Source organism: Geospiza fortis, unplaced genomic scaffold, assembly GCF_000277835.1.
Source record: "Geospiza fortis unplaced genomic scaffold, GeoFor_1.0 scaffold485, whole genome shotgun sequence".
NCBI classification, from domain to species: domain Eukaryota; kingdom Metazoa; phylum Chordata; class Aves; order Passeriformes; family Thraupidae; genus Geospiza; species Geospiza fortis.
Genome location: NW_005054457.1, coordinates 1,507,895 through 1,529,259, shown reverse-complemented (window position 1 = coordinate 1,529,259; position 21,365 = coordinate 1,507,895). Strand labels below are relative to the sequence as shown.

Genomic DNA, 21,365 nt, shown 5'->3' with positions numbered 1-21,365 from the left:
CCGGGGCTGCTCTGTGGAGCGGTCCCCGGAGCCTGCAAGGCTATGCGTGTGGGTGTTCCCGTGAGCGGGTGTCCCCGTGAGCGGGGTGTCTCCGTTTGCGGGTGTCCCCGTGTGCGGGGCGTCTCCGTGTGCTACACTGCGCTGTGTGTCCTCCACACGTGTTTGACTTTAGGGCTCTCCTATGGCAGCTGCTTCCTCTCAGTGCTTCTTTGCCAAGATAATCTTGTCGATAGTGTATATAGATGTGGGACAATATTATATTGTATGATGCTCCATCACCAAGGCTGCCTGAGCTCAAGCAGGGATTAGAGAACCCTTTCCAGGTCAGGGTGGGATTGTTGGGGTGTCCTGTGAAAGGCCAGGAATTGAATTCGATGATCCTTGTGGGTCTTTTCCAGCTCAGGATATTCTGTGAAAATACGTCTTACTGGTGCTCAGAAATTTGGAAGAAACACCCAAAATCATTGGGGCTTCCCTACAGTTTAGTTTTGGGCCCCTTGGGATAAGAAAGAAAATGAGGGGTTGGAATGTGTCCAGGGAAGAGAATGGAGCTCAGGAAGGGTCTGGAGCACCAGAGGCAGCTGAGGAGACTGGGGGACCTCAGCTTGAAGAAAAGGAGCCTCAGGGGAACTTCCCATTCTCCACAATTCCCTAACAGGAGGGTGCAGCTAGGTGGAGATTGAGCTCTGCTCCCAGGAAGCAAGGGACAGGATAAGAGGAAGCAGCCAAAAGTTGGGCTAGGGGAAGTTTGTGTTGGATATTAGGCAAAATTTCTTCTCTGAATGGGTGGTTAGGCACTGGCACAAGCTGCCCAGGGCAGTGATAGAGTTACCATCCCTGTAAGGGTTAAAAAGCCATGTAGATGTAATACTTAGGGACGTGGTTCTGTAGTGGACCTGGCTGTGCTGGGTTAATACTGAGATTTGATCTTAAAGGTATTTTCCATCTTTAACAATTCCATGATTTTGCAGTGTCATGTCTTTCACCTGGAGAAACAAACATTTTCCGTTACCTGACCCTGGTTCCCATTTGTGGGGGTGTCCTGTGTCACAGCTGAAAATAGGCACTGTAGTCTCAATTAGAAGCAAACTCAGTGGCAGAGAAGAAACTGGAATCTGCTGTTATTTTTTTTTTGTTTTCCGTTAAACAGGGTTATTTGTGTGGCGTCTGAGGAACACTGGTGCACGGCAGATATCATGCCGGTTTGTGCACCTTTACCATGTGGCCAGCAACAGGTTGATTACTTTTCAGTACTTCAACTTTCTCAAACGAATGGTAAGTCAAGGAGTGTATCTATCCCCTAATTCTCATTCATCCCATGTGATAAGTCAAAATGGAGGTAGTTGATAAGAGTAATTTTTCTCATCAGCCAAACTCAGCTTTAAGCATCTCCATTTTTCACTAAATCAGAGTCAAAGCACTTGGTATCCTAAAACGTCTCCGGCTGGAGGAAACCTTTTGTAGCAAGGACAGTGCCTTGTGTTGCAAAGTCTCCTCTGCTTGACAGGAGGCTTCTGTACACTTGAAATAGGGCACTCACCTCCTGTTGAGAAACTTGACATAAAATTATTTTTAAATCGTTATTTATAAAAAAGTAATTTTTTATAGTAAAGTCGCATCTTGGCTAGCAGTCATACAAGTAGTAGATAGAACTCACTTGTGGAAGTGGTGTGTTCTCAGTTAATTGGTTTATTTGAGTCAAAATTCCTGAGCTCATTAAGTTAATGGGTTACATTTACAGTGTGCTGTTAGTTTTAGGTATTAAATAAGCTGTAATTATCATTAAGGCCCTTGAAATTACATCTTCTTCTTTGACCAGTTGTATCATATGCTGGTGGATGGTAGCAATCTTTTGAAATTGTGCTGCTGGTTTGAAGTGTATTCACATTGCTCATTCAGAGTTGCAGACCACTCTTCCTCATTGTAATTATTACTGTGTACTTGAAATCAGGATTGGTTGAAAATTCTTTATTTCTATGCTTCTGGTGCTTGAAATAGATAGAATATTTGGGGGAAGAAAATATGAGAAGAGAATATAAATGCTCTTTTTCTTATTCTGTGTTTATTCTGTGAGCTCTAAAGAGAGCAAACAACTCTATTCTAATTTATTGTTCAATATATGTTCCTTTGAAATTTGTTGTCTAATTAATTAACAAAAAGTTTGGCATAAATAATAATAGACTAATATGGGAGATGATTTTGTATCATAGGTAGTAGATTGTCTTTTTTTGGAATATTTTTAATTTTTTCATTTAATAAATATGCATAAGTTTAGTACTTATGTTTGGAAACTGAAGTTGTGTGGGCATTTGTATATTTCTCTGTTTAAAGGTGAATTTTGTTTGGTCAAAGGTTGGGCTCAATGACCTTGGAGGTCATTCCAACCTTTATTATTCTGTGAAATTGATCAGTTGTAAGTTACGTTGTATTACCTGGTGGTTTTGAATATGAACAAAGAGTTTGCTGTTGTAGCTATTGGGGGGGAAGTAAGCATTCAAATGCAATTTTCTGAGCTTACATAAACATTGATTCAGCTGTGAGTTGTAAAGCTGCTTTTGTAATAACTAAGCCAACTTCAGAAGTCTTTCTGTGTGTGAAATAAGTCTGAAATTCAGACTAACTCAGTTGTGTCATAGAAGTAATTCTCCTAACAAGAATAAAATAGTAATAATATTCTTGGTGTTAATAAAGTGAAATGGACAGAAATATCTTTATCTATTTGTTTTAACATTTCTCATTGTATTTAGTATGTAACACAGTGCAACAAAGACCTCAGTCAACGAGCCAAACCCAAGTCCGATTCAATTGTGTCTCCTTTTCATGAGCTTCAGCAATTGGATCAGGAAAAAAAGATTGTACACAAAATCAGCTCAGTTTCACCTGTTCATCAGTCGTGGTCTGAGATGTCAAGCAGAAATGAGTTGAGAGAAATTAAATCAGCTGCAGAAACTGAAGACTCGGTCATACCAGGGGGAGCTGAATCCAAGGAAGACAGACAATGGAAAGAAATGAAGCTACGGCTGGATGATTTGCCAGGAATTTTGGCACGCTTGTCCAAAATCAAGCTTACAGGTATTACTGGTCATTTTTTCTCATTTCTCTGCATTCTGCTTGAAGCAGAATTCTTTGGGATGTTACTGGTATGGTTTAGTTTTGCATGTGATAATTCCCACTTTATTGATGCTAAGTTGGGTCAATTTCAATCAAGTATGTGCTAGGAAAATTGTTTTATGGAAGCATTTAGTAGTTTTCCCATTAATTTTGTTTAAAAACAATGAGAGTCAGCTAGTTTCTGGGAAATAAGCAAGTGTTAGTAGACAGACTACAGTGAAACTGGGTAAGGAAGTGAATTTACAAATAATGTGTTCAGTATTTGAAGTTGTCTTGCTTAAGTTTTCCAGTGTTTTGTCTTATTTATATACCTTTCACTGTAGTACTGCTGGTTGTGAAATTAGCACTAGAAGTCCCAATATAAGATAATCCAAGTGGTTTCCTATATTAGAGAGGAAAATGTTTGAATCTGACGAATTGAGTTTTGTAAAAGAAGATCTGATTTACTTTTCAGTCATTGATAGTGTTGTCTTTTCAAACCGGCAATTTGTTAAGCAATTGCCTTGCAGCCTTAACTGCATTTTGTCTTGTTCAAGTAATAATACTTAATGACTTTATGTAACTCCTTTGCCAATAGGGACAATTATAAATTACCCCTTTGCCAATAGGTAGTGCTATGTATACATTTATTTCTAAGGAGGCTCTAATTATCTGACCAAAGCCTTACATCTTGTCTATGATATAAAGTCCAAGAACAGAAATGTAATTTCCTAAGTCCTTGCCTGGGTGCTCTCCAGTCGGTCAAGTGAATTCCTCATAACAAGACTGCTGCTTGCCCTAAAAATTTGTTATAATGAATGTCCTGAATTCAGTTTACTTTTAAAAACTTTTTTGTCTTGCAATATATGAGTTTTCATTGTTTGTTTTTCTATGGAAAAATCTTGCTGACCACATAGAGTGTGTAATGGTAATTTGCATTTTCATCTGTGTTCCTCTGATACATCTTGTGTTTTGCGTTTGGCACAACTGATCTTGTTTGCATATCCTAATTTTTTTCCTCATCGTTTTTAGAAAGCCTTAGGTCATTTATTTTGTGCTGATTAAGGGACCAGAGAGAGAGAAAATTGACTATTGTTGAAAGCACTTGAGGGTTTTTTTTTATGTTTGCTGATGGGTAAGCTCAGTGCTTGTACCACATCTCAGTGTTACTGGTGCTTCTTGAAATGGGAGTTTCGACAACTTCAGCAAGATGGGAGAGTGTCATTTGCAAGAGAAAACAATTTCATGAGATACATTTCTATGTGGCCTCAGAGTTGCTGCAAAACTCTTCAACAGTTCCTGGTAGCCTCTTTTAACTATGCAAGCACCACTCTGGATTTAAAATAGGGTATAGAAGGCAAAGGTTAAGGAATTTCATTCCCTTCAGGACTATTGTTTTCTAAGTCAGTGCCTTTTGAAGTGTAAGCTTGACTGCTAATTTCTGAACAGCTGTACAATTTTTAATCAAGCTTGCAAGCCTGTTGGGAAAGGGACTGTGATTTTAGTTTAACTTCGTCTTCTCATGTGCTTGGAGGAGTTCTTGATCCTGGGTAAATGTAGTAAACTTCATCTATTGAGAATGTATAGAGAGATACAGGAAAAAACTTACCCTCTTTTCTCGTTGTGATCTTTAAGTGTTTGGTGTGCAGATTTTTTGTAAGTGGAAAGTGTAAAAGAGTAAGTTGGATGAAGACGATTTTGTAGAAAGAGAGTTCTATTGTTGTTCTTTATTGGTCATGGGATAGGATAGGACATAAGCAGGAATAAGACTGCGTGTAATATGTAGAGCAAGGAAAATTTCTAACAACTTGTATAATCATTTAGACAAATTATATATTCTGTAAAGACTGTAGTGTTGTAGTTCTTTGATTTTTTTTTTTAAGAAGAATAAATTCTCTGAGGTCAGTTTTTAAGTTGCAAATGTCATACAACTCAGTTCCTTTCACCCGTGAAGTTGTGATAGATCTCATATCCTGTGTGGTTTTTTTGGCAGACACTCTATTTATACTTTTTAGAGTATGAAATAACAAAAAAACAAACTCTGCATGATGCCAAAATGGGACTGCCTTATGCTCTGTTCTTTTCCTGCTGCTGCTGGAAAGAGATTTTTTGTTTGTAGTATGAACTGTACTTCACCTTGGAAAGGAAATGAGTTTTGCTATTTCCATGCTTCATGTAAACTGCAGCTTTTGTGACTCTGCCATTAGAAACTCTGCCTTAAAAACAGGAATAGATTTTTGTTTATATTCTTTTGCCATAGAAAACAATTAGGGAACTTTTCATTAAATGTCACATAATCTACCTTTTTGGGTTCAATTTCCATCCATTCCCATCTCTGTGGTGTTTTATGTTGGCTGCTCTCTGAACAGCTGTATCCTACCACCCAGGCACTTGGAAAGCTAATGCATCTGTCTGATAGATTTTCAGAATTATAAATGCATTGTTTTTAACATGATCCTAAAGCTGCTGTGTAACTGAAAATAGGAGAGAGACAAGGGAAGGTGTGGGAATAAGAGGAAATTCCAGCGATTTATAATGCATGCACACACTAGGAATTTCAGGTCGTCTCGTCTTCTTAAATTTAACTTCAAGTTTAGATTTAAGTACTGTTTCCTCCAGGGATTACAGATGAAAACTCAGATGAACTGTATGTAAAACCACAGGAAAATCAAAGTTCAGTTTTTAGTTTGGGCAAACTGAGGAAAGCATGATATGAAAAATTATGAGTATTCCCTTAGATAACGCTCTAGGGTTTGTGAACATTTCCTTGTTGTTGCTCCTGTAGCGTGTTGGTCTTTCTGTGAGGACAAGCAGCTAAATTGGAACAGGCTGTTCCATCCCTGGAAGTGTTCGAGGCCAGGTTTGATGGGGCTTGGAGCAACCTGGGATAGATTCCACACCCCCCCCACCCCCCCAGTAGGGGGTTGGAAATAGATGATCTTCAAGGTCCCTTGCAACCCAAACCATTCAGTGATTCCATGATTCTGTAATGTATAGCACCTTGTGTCTTTGAGAAAAGACTGAACATGGTGCCTGGTGCGAATGGCAGGGTGGTGATCAGTCAAAGGCTGGACTTGATGATCTTGGAGGTCTTTTCCAACCTACTTGAATCTGACTACATAGCACCTGTCTGACATGTGGATCAACATGTGCAGACAAATATGCTGATTTCTGAGCATTTTCAGTTTTGAAGAATAGACTGGAAATTTTTGTCATATATCTTGTTATAAGAAAATAATTCTGTTGTGCGTATGAGCAAACAGCTGGAATTTTTTGGATGTATTGCTTCTGTATGGATTTCTGTCTGTGGAATAGTGATCCTCTAGCACAAATGTGCTGAACCTGAAACCAGAAGCCTGAGATATTTGGTACTGATTAAAGGTGTGATTGTGAACATCCTACTTCATCTCTTGTCTGTTGTGTATTGGTGACACGATGATGAAGATCCGGTTTTGCAGACTGACTCTTGACGCTTACCAAACTGCAACAATGACTAAATAAGGGGTCTGTGTTGTGTTTGTAGGCTGAAAGTCTGGTAATAGATGCTATAGTAAAAAAATGCATTTACTTTAGTGGAGGTCTTCTATGTTCCCAGTTGATTCTGGAATAATAGCATTTATTCTTTAAATGAAGCCTTCAGTATAGCCAGAAACTTTGAAAAATATTTACTGGTTGTTACTGTTCTGATTATTGCTAGTTTGCCTTTATTAACAGTTCTAAATACATTTAATATACTTGTCACAGTAGTCCTTTTGTGATTATTAAACCAGTAACTATTATCCCATCAAAGAAACTAAAGCATTCTGGCAATTGGTTTTCTGTGCTACAAGAAAAGTAAATGAAATTAAAATAAACCATTATTACAGTTCATTTTTAGCAAAGTATTTTAAAATTGTTTGATGGTAAGAGGTTATCTGCTCTGTTTGTAATATTGCACTTGAATTTTGCATGATTTGGTGCAGACTTGTTTCAAATGATTGTCCCAGGTTTAAATTTGCTTCAGGAGCGTGGCCTTTATTAATGTGCAGGTTGTAATCTGTATCAAAACTTTGATGTGCCCAAACAAACCTGGGTTTACAAAGGACATGTTGGTAGGGTGGGGATCTCTAAATACTGCTGCTACAGTTGGCTTTCCAGAAACCGAAGTGTGAAAACTCAGGAAGGAATATTTCTTCAGCTTTTGGGAAGCAACTTTCTTTTAAGGGCTATAGAAACTTTTGCAGTAGAGCAGTGAAATTGTTTGTTGAAAAAAAAGTAAAACTGCATTTGCTTTTCTCCTTCTTTATGTACTGATATATCACCAGTACAGGAGTAGAAGGGAATTCCAGAGCAGGATTGATTTGCTTTGGCTTTCTGTGCTTTTATTTTGCCTTGGCTACTTTTTAATAGTAGGTAAACAAAATATGGCATAATGATTCACATGCTATAAATACAAAGGATTTATATAGGCAGAGCACATTGTGATGAAGTGGAAAAGGAATGTAAAGAACACACTAAACTTTTGGACTGTGTTTTTATGCCAGAAACATTATAATTCACTCTTTGTCACCAGTCCATTAGCATTTTCTTTTTCATCTACATTGATGTGGGAGACAAATGTCCGCTGTTAATTTTTGTTAAAGCTAAAAATGTTTAAAAGACTGAAAATAAGGCTTAGGCTGAGATCATAAGTTTAAATCTTGGCTTCTTTTTGAAGAGCGTGTATAATGCCATCTCCCATCAACAAGTCTTGAAAGGATCGATTCCATCTATTATGCAATAAGGTGAAATTAATTTGGCCCCTAATGCACTAAACTAACAGGGATTAAAAAACACAGAGTCAGTGACCTCATTCCCTTGATGTGATCTCAATTAAATACACTTTTCCTCCATGAGGGAAGTTGAAGAGTAAATTATTGCTTCCACAGTTAAAGAAAATAAACTTTCCAATCCAAAGGGAGCATTTTCCTATTTACTGCTAATGTGTTGTATTGGAATATCTTGGCGATGAGGAAAGCAGGGGATGCCTGGTGTGCAAACCCTGCCCAAACAAGAAAAAGTACCTGCTTTAATGAGATATGGGAGAGGATGTACTGCAGCCTTTTTAAATGAGATCCTGATAAGTCATGCTCAAATGACTGGCTAAAATTAATCTGGAGAAATCAATGGGGACTTTAATTAGTGTTGTAACTGTACAGTGTTGGAATTTCTTTGGGGTCAGGGTAGTGGTAATGTTACGCTGACTGTTTGCCAATCCATTCTACCTTTCTTCTCCAGTAAATGAGTTGGTGTTTTCCCCTAATAAATTGGTGTAAAGTGCTCTCTAAGATAAGTTTTAATTAAATTCTTGTCTAGAAGCGAGCGTGTGATTTATTATGCAAAAAAAAAAAAAAAAGAATGTAATCACTCTTGGAAATGCAAATGCCGCTGTTCACTGTCATTTTCAGTGCATTTTTTGAACTTTCTCAGTTGTACCAATGCATTTTGTGGTTTTTTGTGCATTCCTAAGGAGGATTCAAGAGTTTGGAAATTAACATAGTGTTGTAATTATATAATAAATAAGATATAGTCTTTCTGAATGATCAGTACCTTCATGTTCATTTGTCTGGTGAGGTAGCAGAGTCTGTGATTCTTTCAGAGCTGCTCAGAAGGGTGAAGTTCTGTCATAGATCCACTGTATTGTAGAAGTAGCCTGTGAATCCGTAACAAGGCTATATAATTAATACTTATTATAATATGCATATTATTATAATAATATTCAGCCATCAGTGGATTTTAATACTTGGAGAAAAGTTTTGATGAACAGCAAGTTTTCTCCACTGCGTTTTGAGGATTAAATCCTAAGGTTCTTAGGCAGGCACAGTTCTTGAAATGAGCACTTTGCATGTGCATCCTTACTGGCAGGTCTCTGCCATGACATTTGTTATTTCATCCCAAGTAGTGCTGCTTAATAGATAATCCAGGTATTTTCAGTCAGCAAGATTATTTATTTGTCATTTAACTTCAGACAAAAAGGAGACTTCATAGGAATCAGGAAGATAAGAAAATTTTTTTGCTTTGATTTAAAATAGCTGAAGTCTGAAGCATGCAACTACATCAGAACATACTTTAAATACCTTTTGTTTAATAACTAATAATTTCAGATTGTAAGGTTCAAGGTTACGAGCGAGATGTTCCATAAGTGTGCTGACTTTCATAGTATTTGTCATATCATACTATTTCTTGCCAAAAGTGAGGCTTTTGAGACCTATTATTTGGCTAATTACAATATTGGGATTAAAGCTTGGGTAATTTTTATTTTAAGGATGTGATTTGCAGTACTGTACTAAAGTTACAATGTTGCATGAAAAAACTGAAATGGATTTTTTATGAATCAACTCTAATTTTGAGGCCATTAAGTCTTGTTGGGTCTCTGTGATGATATAATTGTTCTTTCAGCCCAAAGTGGGCATGTCAAATAGAAGCAGTGGGAACAGAGATTGTGCAGTGAAACTACTGCAGCTACATGCCCCAAATCTCTTTTTGACTCTGCACTGCTTAAATTCCTGCTATAATTTGATACAAAGCATGTACCTCAGTGTGGGATTTTTTTTTTACTCTTTTTTCTTCTGTATTAGACTTTGCAGTCATGTGTGAGTTACTGGAACAAATATCTGTCCTGTGCATGTTGTGTAGGGCAGTTTGGTCCCGTAGCAAATCCATAAAATTGGGAATACAGAGACACAAGTTGTATCCTCACATCTTCTGTTAATGTGCTGCTGCTTTTGGGTTTCTTATTTCATTTCTGGCAGTTCATTTTTGATTTCTTTATGTACAGTGTTTGTATTAATTGTACCCAGTTCCTGGAGCTAGTGTGAACCATAAAGATAGCAAAAAGTTAATCTGCACAAGAGTTTTTTCAGGGTTTGAAAGCCATAACTCTAGTGTTATGTACAAAGATGGTTTCTTGTTGATGCTTTGAACTGTGCTCTCACTTGCGTTGCAGCTCTGGTTGTCAGCACCGCGTCCGCTGGCTTTGCCATGGCCCCAGTCCCTTTTGAGCTCACCTGTTTCCTGCTTGCCTCCCTTGGAACCGGCCTGGCATCCTGTGCTGCCAACTCCATCAATCAGGTCAGTCCATCTCTTCATCTCTACAGCAAACTGGTGTCATCCTGGCTTCTGAAACGCTGCCAGAAGTGTGACTGGGTGGCCGGGAGTGCTGTGCCTTCAGCTGCTGCCTGAGCTCTGAGCTGCTAAAACTGACACCATAAAAGTAATATATGCCTGAGAATTCAAGTAGAGTTGCTAGGCACAGTTTGTTTATACAGAATGGAGTTGATGAGGTTTTAAGCCTCACAATAATAATGTTTATCTTGGTAATACCCAAGCCTGGGTCCCTGGAAATGACTGGAAGAACTGGGTAATTGGAGTGTAAGAATAGCCAGTGGGGCTCCAGCCTTATGGGCTAGATTCTTCAGTTGTGTTACTGTATGACCTTATTGGATCTGTCTTAAGAGTGGCTCAGATCCACTTAAAACATCTATAATGGGGCTTCAGTGGGATTTTGTCCAGGCTGGGATCATGGTATCTCCGGCACATCTGCAAAATGAACTGGGAACCTCCATTTTGTGGAAGTTGTCCCATGCCAGAGATGTTCCAGGTGCCTGAACTTGAGCTTCCCTGTGTGTGTCAACATGCCTGTGGAGCTTGATGTTGATCTTGGCTCTCCTGCATTCAGTTGTGAAGCACAGTGGCTCTTAGGCTCTCCCAAAGGAAAGCCTAATTAGTGAACAGGTTGTAAAACTTGTGGTGCTGAACCATGTTTCAAAGTGTAGTAGCTATGGTCACTTTCAGTTGTAAATGTGGCCTGGAAAAAGAAGGAGCAGCAGCAGTGCCACTATAGACAGCACTTCATGGTTTCAGCAACCACTTGTGATTCCTGGAACTCCAGTAATGGAGGTTTCCTGGGATCCACACTCTGGAGTCAACTTGGTTGGGTTGGGCTCTTTGATGTTTACACCTTGTAACACCTCAGTTGTAGACATGTGGTGTGTTTTTCAGGATTGCACCCATCAGCACACATTTTGCTCAGCCTGGAGTAAGTCCTATTTACTGTTTTTACAGGTTTTAGTGTTTCTTTCACTGAGCTTAAAACTGGGGCAGGCAGCTAACTCTGTTTTCTCTGCAAAATGGGAAGGACGATGCATGATGTTTAATTGCTTGGAAATGTTTATGTAGCTTGCCTAATTTGGAAACCCATAAATATCCTTGAAAAATAATTTTAAATAAGTCACGCTATTTTCTGAAGAATACATTTAGTTATCATGTACATATTTTTCACACAAAGGCTGGGAAGAAAGGCTGTCATAACTAAGGTGAAGTTTTGCTGGGTTTTGATATAATTTTGGATGTACCCTTTTTTCCTCCCTTTTTTCCTTTACTACCTTTTTAATATTAAAAAATAAATTTATGGGTTATCCTTTGAAATATTTACTGTCATATGTGCCTTCACTTTTGATGTGGATACTACTGGATGAAGAGAATTAATGATGGCTTATCTAGAGACTCCTGTGCAACTTGTCTTGAGGTTTTCCTAGATCTTCTGAGAGGTGACATCCCCACACAAGTAACTGATTTTCTTTGTCTTCAGCTTCCATGTATTGCTCATTGTATTTTGTCCCAAAAGCAGGCACTTTTTAAACTCTTGGAAGCCATTTCTTAAACTCTTGAAATACTCAGAAGTACAGGAATTCTGTGCTGTAATTTGGAATTGGACGCTTGGGATAGTAAAGGGAAGTTAAGGGGATGTTAAGAGGAGTTAAGAGGAGTGCAATAACTTTGTACTGGGTCTTGTAATTCACTCTTTACTCACTGCAAGTTACTCCAGCCTCACGGTGTGTCAAACTGCCTTTCACAATTTCAGCTGAACATTTTAAATTTTCACACTCGTTCATATTGACCCACTTTCCTGTGCAGAGAGACCTTGAAGGCAGATTACTCCTACTAAAAAAAAAAAAAAGGAGCAGAGTTGGTAAGGCAGCAAAAGGAAAGAGCTGTGCTTGGTGATCTGTTTATCAATGGATCCTTTCGGTCATTGAGTGTCTTTTTCCCGGTGTTACTGTGTCTGAATTGGCTGGGAATTTAATTTTCCGTAAATACTTAAAGCTTGGGTAATCCATCTTGACCGTTGGGAAGGAGCACATTTGACTTGGAACTTCCTTTATTGCTACTTTGCTCTGTCCATTGCTCCCCATACGCATCTACTTCTCTGGCAGCTCATGACTCATGTTTCCCCTGTTGCTCCTCTCTGTCCCTTAAGGACCTTTTTATATGATAACCGTCTTTCCGCTTCCCAAATTGCTATAAATCTGTACATCTTTAAGGGCAACTCATCTTTCCCACTCCTCATTTCTCTGATAAATCTATGTGCACAATTTACAGTCCCCTCATATGTCGTGGGAAGGTGAAGTGTGAATTGTGTAAGATTCTTCCCTGTGATTTAGGACAGGATATGAGGGGCCTGGTCCCGTGACAGTGTGCTGAAGATTCTGTAAAATTCATAGAAGTATTGATAGAAACTTGTAAGTGGTCAGGTTCTGAAGTTTGAGGGAGTTTTGTTGTTTTCTTTTTTTTTTCTTTTCTCAACTACTTGATTTTAGCAATCTCGTAGGAGCTGAGACAGTTTTACCCCCAGTGCCTTAAGCTGAATTAACTAAGTTGAGTTAAGTTCTGGGGTTGGAGCTAGGCCTGTGGTAAGTCATACACAGACACCAAAACATTGTGTTTTATTTCTTTACAAAGTTGGTCTGAAACAATCTTCTAATTATCACTTCCTCCTTGTTTTCAGATGATTGAATGCCATACTTTAAAATTACTTTTTCCTGCCTGCAAGAGACAGAAAGTTACAAAAAATGTGCTTAAGTGGAGATCCTTGCCCCACTTTCACTTTTTTTAACAAGAAAAAACAGATCGACGGTGCAGATCAACAACTTTATATTTTTTCATTGTTTATAGAAAGACAGTCTGAATATTTATCCAGCTGTGTGTTTAGAAAAAAGTTTCACAATTCACAAATTATAAATTGTGGCATTACTTTCCAAGAAAAATAGAAAGAATGCATTTTGATGGTGGTTCTGTGAAATCGGACGATGATTTTTAAGGAGCTTGTGATTTATTGTTTTGTGACTTGAGAGTGAAAAAGTTGTATTGGAAAATACAGACAAAAAATAAAAAAGGGAGGTGTGGTGCCTGCAATACAGCAAGGTCATTCTAGAGACATTTGTTTAGAAAATGTCAAGAAAAGTATCTTGGTATAATTTATGACAGACAGAAGAGAAACAGAGAAACAGTAGAGAAACAGACTCGGGCTGGTGGAAAATGCTATGAATTCTGGGGATCTGGATAAACATCAGAGGGTCCTTGAGTTTTCCCTTGGAGTGTGTTGGGTCTGTGGGCTGTGAGGGAGGAATCTCCTATGGGAAGGTGCCAGAGAACAGATAGTGTTTTATTTCTCTTGTCCTCCACCGGTGTCTCTGCCTCTGCCTCACTCCTTCCTATGACAATACTTCAGAGTCGTACCTCACACCTAATCCAGCATTGCAGTGGCTCCCAGAGCCGGTGCTCCCTGGTTCTCTTCCGTATCATCCAACACCACGTTATGTCCTCCGGCCCTTCGGAACTGTACTACAACATGTCACCACTTCTCAGTCCCACCTGCTAAAAAGCCTTTTGTCTTTTTTCCCTCTCGTTCTAACAGCATTCTTTATTTTTTCCATCATTGAAGTAACTTAAAATTATTTCAGACAGGTGTTCTTTATTGGTATTCTGTCTTTTAAAAATAACCGTTATTTTACAGTAGGTTTTGATTTAAAAAAAATCACTTGATGTATTTACCAAGGAGTGGATTGAGATACATTGTGTCTGTAACATTACTAAGCTAGCCAAAACCTCCAGAAAATCTCATAAGGAATCAGTCTTATTAGTTGCAGTTATGGTAAGAAAATGGAAATATATTCTGGGGTTTCATCTTGTAAACACTGCATATTAATCTTGAATCAAACAAATAAATGCTTTAGTGTTGTTGCTTATAAGTTACAAATAAATTAAGTAAACCCTTGGCTTTCTGAGTAGTGAAGACTAATTTTATAACTTCTTTTTTTGCCATACTCCAGGCTGTCGTAGAAATGGAGTGGGAGAAATTTATATTAAGTTAGTTAATAATATTTTGCTTTTTCATAGCTCTCTTTTTTGATTTTTGAAAGCTCACTCAAGATTCAAGGAGTAGAGGCTTACATTTATATTAGAGAGAAAACATGTCATTTTTGAGACTTCTAAGATAGTCACCTCTGATTTATGGAGAAGGAGATAAAACATGAAGAGATGTTTACAACACAATACACAGCATTAAAATGTTAAGGAAATCACGTGCACATTTTATATGTCAAGTACATTCTTCTGTAACTGCAGCATGGTTAAAAAGTGGGAGAGAACTATAAAGATGAAAGCAGGATGTTTAAAGTGGCTTGAATTTAGTAACCAAGAGATAAAATTATGTGCTTGGGTTTGACTGATGGTGCCTTGACAAGGAAGTACACTGGGCTGAATATCTTAGCTGAAGTTAAAGAGCTGAAAATGAGGAATACTGTAAATATGTTATCCAGCATGAGAGAACGAATGTAAGTTAACATCCCTGTCCCTTCAGGGTCTGATCTGATGGCTGTTCTCCTGACAGTGGTGATTCCTTAGAAGTGTAGCTGTAAGGAGTGAGAAGGATGGGTTGTTGTTAGAATAGTGGAGTGAAATTTGGGGTTTGAGTTCGGTTACCAGCCCAGGGAACCTGTATGTGATCTTTGGTGTAAGACAAACTAAGAAGGTCATTTGGATGTTGCACAAGGCTGAATAAAGTAAAAATAGAGCAGCCTTTCCTCCAGCTGTCAAGCCACTCACTGGATTATCCTCATTGAAAAAAAAAATAAAGTCAGGTCTTCTTTTATCTAGTCTAAATCTATTGTCTTTTGAGTTTTGAAACCGTCACCTCTTGTCCTGTCAGAACAGGCCTTGCTAAAAACATCTGTCCTCATCTTACCCATCTTCTTTAAGAAAGACTGCAATGAGGATGGAAATTTGTAAGTGGTCAGGTGAACACTTCTCCAAGTGAACACTCTCACCTTTCCTAGCCTGTCTCCATGTCTCCAGAGCAGAGGTGCTCCAGCCCTTGGAGCATCTCCACGGCCTCCTCTGGACTTGCTCCAGCAGCAGCTCCACATCTTTCTTGTACTGGGGCCCCAGAGCCAGAGACAGCTTGCCAGGTGGTGTCTCACCTCAGCAGAGCAGAAGGGCAGAATACCTCCCCTTGACCTGCTGCCCAATTAAAAAAAAAAAAGAAAAAAGAAAAGAAAAGAAACAAAAAGTTTTAAGAACTCCTTTACAAGAAAAAACCCACCACCCCAAGGGTTATAGTAATACATAGAAAGTGGTGGCTAGTGATAGATGCCTGGATTATTGATGAAGTGGAAAATAAAAATAGCATGATTCTGATCCCTCTGTTCCCTTTCTTTTTAATCCCAGTAAAGAAATTCAACACAAAAGAGAGCAGCAATAGTTCTGTTCCCCAAAACCAGCTGTGTTTTTGGCATTATCTCTGTGCCAAACTTCTCTTACCAAAGAAGTATTTTATTGAATATCCATGGAGTGAGAACTTTTTATTCTGATGCTAATGCTAATCATATGCTCTGCTCCAAGTTGGAGGAGCTGACCTTAGATCATGCAACCCACCTCCACTGAGTGCAGGAGGTTTTTGCTAAGTTAACTCCTCAAAGTTCTTTCTTGCCCAATGTTGAAATCTCTGAAAATTTATTTTTTTGCTCCTTCCCCTCACAGATAACTGCACTGTCACGTTGGAATGAGAGGACTCATTTTAAATGCCAACGAGATTTTCTCCATACAATGTATGTAAAAATGATATAGTTGAATGATAGAAGTGATTTACAAATAGTCCAAAATTACTTTCCAAGGTTTTTGCTTTAGCACATTTCCCCTCCTGCCTCTGGAATGATCCCACTGGCAGGCACTTACCCTTTTCCTGGGAATGACACTCGCAGTGTCAGTCAACTCAGTCAGGCCACACTCCCACACTCCCAGTTGCTCATTTGGGATTCACACCTGATGGAGCTCTGTCTCTCTCTGAAGTCCCTTTGTTTTGACTGAACTGATAGCCTGCGGGAGCTGCCTGGCCTTTCATCTGCGCCCCCTCCCCATTCCCACCAGTGATCAAACAACTGGCAGGAGGGGTTATTAAAACCTGGTGTTGAACTCTACACTTCAGGACTGTCAGTGGCAGAGGCAGCCTGGGATGTAATTTACAGTGGATAATAAATGTAGGAAAAGTCCAACACGGAAAGTATATCTCATTCTCTAAAGTGTGTTGATATATGCTGCTTTGATATTTTAACTGCTAGGCAGTCTTCATTAGTGGTCATTGAAGATCATAACTTACAGCTCCAACAGAGGATTCATAATTGCAACGGTTGGATCAAGTTAGTATGGTGGAATCATTGATATGGAGTAGGACTAACTCAGCTTGTGAGGATGTATTTCATGAGCAGTGAGAATGATGAGCACTAATGAGAATCAACCTCTGAAGGACTGATAAATTTTAAATGCAAAGATTATCTTTGCAAAGCATGAATCATTTGACCTACAACTGAAGCATGATAGAAGATCTTAAAAATATTATAAATTAATGCATATCACTGTTGAAAGAAATTCTCTTTGCTCACATGCATATTGTGTGAGTATGGTAGGCAAAGAGTCTTAAAGTGGATGGATTCACATGATCCTTAAGGACTTAGACTCCAGTCACTTCTGTGATGTTCAGCAAAGACAATGAAAATGAGTATAATGACACCTTTGTTACTACTTTCCTGCCCTCTGTGGCTCTCTTTATTAGCATAAAGCTTTGTATTTTAGTAGAGTTTGATTCTTACTCCTGTGTTGCCTCTCATATATATTAAAATCCAACAATGACATAAACAGTGGATAAAAAAATGAATTTAGTGTTGTGCCCCCTTTTTTATGGACCGTCCTGCTCCTGATTTGATAAAGACAATTTTTGGTGAATGCACGAAGTATGTGCTCCCCCTGGTTGCATTTCTGATGAGCAGTTGATTTCCTAAATGAACACTGGCAAGGTGGTAGGGTGGTAAAGGGGAATTTTTGGAGATGTCAGTGCAGGGACTGCAGTCCCCTTTGTCCTGCTGGACAGAGCAAGGGAAATGGCCTCCTGGTCCTCTGTTTTCTCTCCATCTGAAACCGTCCTTTCATCTGCACAGGTGTTGATGATAGACATGGGCTGGGAATGAACAGACTCCTGTTATTCTGAAATACCAATGTGATGGACTGGAACTTTTGGGTGCCAGCTTCAGAATCCTGTTAACTTCTGTGCATCCAGAGATCCTCAAGATGATGCATTTGGGTGCAATGGGATCATTTGCACCACACTCACAGGTTCTGTGGAAATACTGGGTGCAAGCAAGGTAGGGGGTAAGAAAGAAATAATTGATCAAGTGATGAATTGTCAGGAATATTTCAGTGGCATGGGGTTCCCTTTACATCCAATGCCAGATTTTCCCTGGAAATCCTGATCACATGCAGAACAAAGGAATTTCAAAGGGCTGAAATGAGGGAATGTGAAGAGAGGACTAGACAAAAGGGAAAACCTAATGCTTAATGAGATTTATCCGGCCTTTTGATCTATAGGGGTATTGCCTTTATAAGCTTAGAAGAGTGAAAATAACTATTCTTTTTTGCCAGTCTATAAGTACATGTTTTGACATTTCCAAATAGTTCAGAATTCCTTTAGCAGTGCAAGTACTAAATTCTAACCTTATTAGATAAGTAGTGAAATGTAATTTTCTTTTTGTAATTTAAATGGTGCCGTATTCAACCTGTATATTCCCTTGAATTAGACTCCTGACAGTTTCAGAAACAGAAATACAGGACCTAGTGTACGTGCTGTAGGAAAGGTAGCATCAATGACTCAGAAGGGTTAAGGAAAATTATTTCCTGATCCCTGAAACAGCCTACTGATACCATTTCTTTGGAGAATAGCTCATTGAAACACAAATCCAGAGCATTCTTGTAGTCCTTTTCCTTTTGAACTATTTTAGGGTTCTCTTCAATTTCCATAGTTAAAAAATATTACATAAATACCATGAGTTCAGATTCTACTTTGTCTTTTTAGGAAAGGACTTATGTGCAGTAAAACTCAGTAAAAGTCCTCTTGCTTTAATTTTCCATGACTGTTGTCTCTCTTAATTTTGAGTTTCACTCTGCTTTGACTTTTAACTTTGTTCCACACTCTACTTGGAAGAGTTGACCTGCCTAGGAGAGAGTTGATCATGCTTTGCTGCAAGCCTGGGCTGGAGCAAGCACTCAAATGCTCATTTATATGGGCTGCAAGAAATTTAGTGGTCCTGTGTGGCTTTTGACTTATTTTTTCTAAAGCTGCAAGGCCTTACAGGAAGGTGTAGTGCAATGTTTGCTTTTCTGACCTGATCTGCCACAGCTTGGGACAGGCAGGTGTCCCAATCATCCCTTTCTCTGCTGTAGCTTGTAACAGAGAGAAGTTAAAAGAGGTACCTGTAGGATATCAGAAAAGGGACAGGGAGGGTCTTGGCACACCATGTCATAGGAAAGAGGGATTATAACACTGGTATGAAAGGAAAGCTGAAGTAAATTGTTTTTTAGAAGATTTTTATTTGTAGTGTTGAATAGCCATTTGCCGCTAAGTGGCTTTTTAAGAGGATTCTAAGCATAAGCTCTTTAATGAACAAGTGTACCACAGCTCTGGGCAGTAATCCATTTCTTCTGGCTTTTATGAGATCTGTATGGAAACTGAAGGAGGAGGTTAGTTTTCAATACCAAAATCATTAGGTACATCATCCAGATTGAAAAGCTCAGGATATGTTGGAAGTATCATTGAACTAGGACAAGAAATAAAATGGGACATGTGGATGGAGAGTTATAGCAGTTTAATAATATAAGCTTTGACTTTAAACCAGACATGTCTGCAAATCTCGGAGGTTTGGTATTCTTGGGTCACTAAAGGCTAACTCTGCCTGGATCTGTATAGATTATGTAAATTTTTGAAGTAAACCAGACTTCTAGAAGATGAAAATATGTCCGTATAGTTCTCCTTTTAAGACTTCTTATTACAGTCAAGATTTATGTTGGTGCTCCCAACAGAGACATGACAATCTGTTGTAACTTCAGAGAGTACTATAAAGGTGCTGGCATTTGAGAGCAGGCTGGATAGTTCAGCCTGAAACTAATTTTTATGTTCTGAAGTTAGGTACTTTTAAAAATAATAACCTTTTACAAGCTGCTTAAAGGCTTGGAATGCCTTTTGTTTATTAAAGGGCATTAAAAGCAAAATATTATCTTTGAAGGGCATCCATTATAAAAGTGTTTATCTGAAATGGCTTTAGGCAGCAAGGGAGCAGAATTGGGAATAGAAAATAAAGTTACAATGAAGGGAAGTCTGTGCTGTGTTTCTCTTGCTGCTTGTGCTGGTTACAGCCTGACTGCCAAAGTTTTGTTACCATGATTCTTGGCCTCTTCCTGGCAGCCCGAGTGTGCAGCAGAGCCAGCCCTGCTTCAGGCAGTCTCCTTCTTCTCAGCTGAGTTTTCCTCAGTGAGGAAGGTTCCTGTTGGTGTGAGGGTAAGTAGCAGAGCTGTGTTTGGAAGGGACAAATGGAGAATATCACCTGGCAGAGTTCCAGCTGTAATGGGGAGATGTTGGACTGTGATCTTTGTGTTGAGTTCACGTTCTTCATCCCTGATTAAAGTCTTCAGGGCAAGGACCACTCCTTGTGGAAATCATTCTTGTCTCCCCTGTAAAATGACAGTTGACTTCAACTCCCTACTGATCTGGATGTTTCTAAAGTTTCTTTTGAAGTGGGGCCAAGAGGTGATGGAGAGGCTTATAAGCAGTGCAAGTTTTGTAGGGAGATTTCAAGCATTTTATTAGAGTTACTGCTGGAGTCAGAGAAAATTAATAACCTGTAAAGCACAAACTTTGTTAAAGTCATCATGCAGATGTGATTCCATAGCTCTGGTCATATCTGGAATTAACTTGGACTAGGGTTGAAGTAGAGCTGGTTTTGTGCCAGGACTGTGCAAGAATAAATCAATAGTATTATTACAATGTCATAATTATTACAATGTCATAATTCTGAGTCGCATGAAGTAGGTGACAGTGGGGCAGTGTCATGAAGGGCTGTAAAAACACAACTGGTTGGGAGAAGATGTTTAGGAGATGGTTATTTAGTGTCTCTTGAAAACAAGAATGAGAAAATTTAGGAAAAGGCAAGTTAGAAATGAACAGGCTTCCCAGGGAATGGTCATGGCCCCAAGACTGCCAGAGCTCCAGGAGTGTTAGGACAACATCTCAGGCATGGAGTGGGATTGTTGGGGTGTTTGTGCAGGGCCAGGGCTCCATGATTCTTGTGTCTCCCTTTCAACTCAGGATATTCTGTGACTGTGATTCTTCAAACAGTGCAGTTACAGTGCAGCTCCTCGCTCCAAGAGGTTTGGATGTCAAGGTTTTGGTGATGGTGCTTATGTCTCATTTGATATCTTTGTGATTTGCTTTGTTTATTTTTCAGTTTCAGTTTTGCTACTGACCACTTGAATTACATTGAGACATAAAAACTGAACACAAGTTATAGAAAAAAAAAATCCCTAACAACCAGAAACTGAAACCCTCAACAAATCCCATCCCTAACAAAGTGCTACTGAAAATTAAAGGTAATAGACAGCAAATAGCTTTTCTATCCAAACGTCCAGCCACTGCAGTCGCTTGACTCTCAAAATCTTTACTTCTGCTGCTGTCACTGCTAACCTTTTGTTAGGTTAGCTTGGAAAACTAAGTTTTTAAGTCTGGATTTTGCTGCAAGGGCTTGGGTGGCTTTTTTGTGTCTTCTATTACAGGTTGTGCAACTTTTTGTTGTTTTTTTTTTGTGGTTAAAAAGAGAGGTAGGAAAGGCTTATTAGAAAAGGCTGATTTGTCCCAAAGAGAGAAATAGAATAAAGAGCCAAGTGCTTAGTTGCTTTGAAATGAAACATCACAAATGGCTCTTTATGTTGCTGGAGAATGTGAAGAAGTGGTGCTTGGGGATGCTTTTGGAAGATCTGCCCTATTCAGTGAGATCTAGAGCAGAAGGATGTGTAGAAATTATTAGTTACATCTAAAAGTAGGCTTTGTCTCTGTTTCACATTTAATTCTCTGTTACTGCTGAGAATATAAACTTTTAACG

At 38.9% G+C, this 21,365-nt stretch overlaps 1 protein-coding gene across 1 annotated transcript in view; it reads left to right on the top strand.

The window, feature by feature from the left end:
- The window catches only part of LOC102043819 (protoheme IX farnesyltransferase, mitochondrial), a 140,118-nt gene that overhangs the window by 43,825 nt on the left and 74,928 nt on the right, over positions 1 to 21,365 (top strand). The window contains exons 3-5 of the mRNA XM_014309852.2: positions 1,151 to 1,275; positions 2,748 to 3,072; positions 10,055 to 10,179. Coding sequence (XP_014165327.1) covers positions 1,151 to 1,275; positions 2,748 to 3,072; positions 10,055 to 10,179 — 575 coding nt within the window. The remainder of the gene's footprint in view (positions 1 to 1,150; positions 1,276 to 2,747; positions 3,073 to 10,054; positions 10,180 to 21,365) is intronic.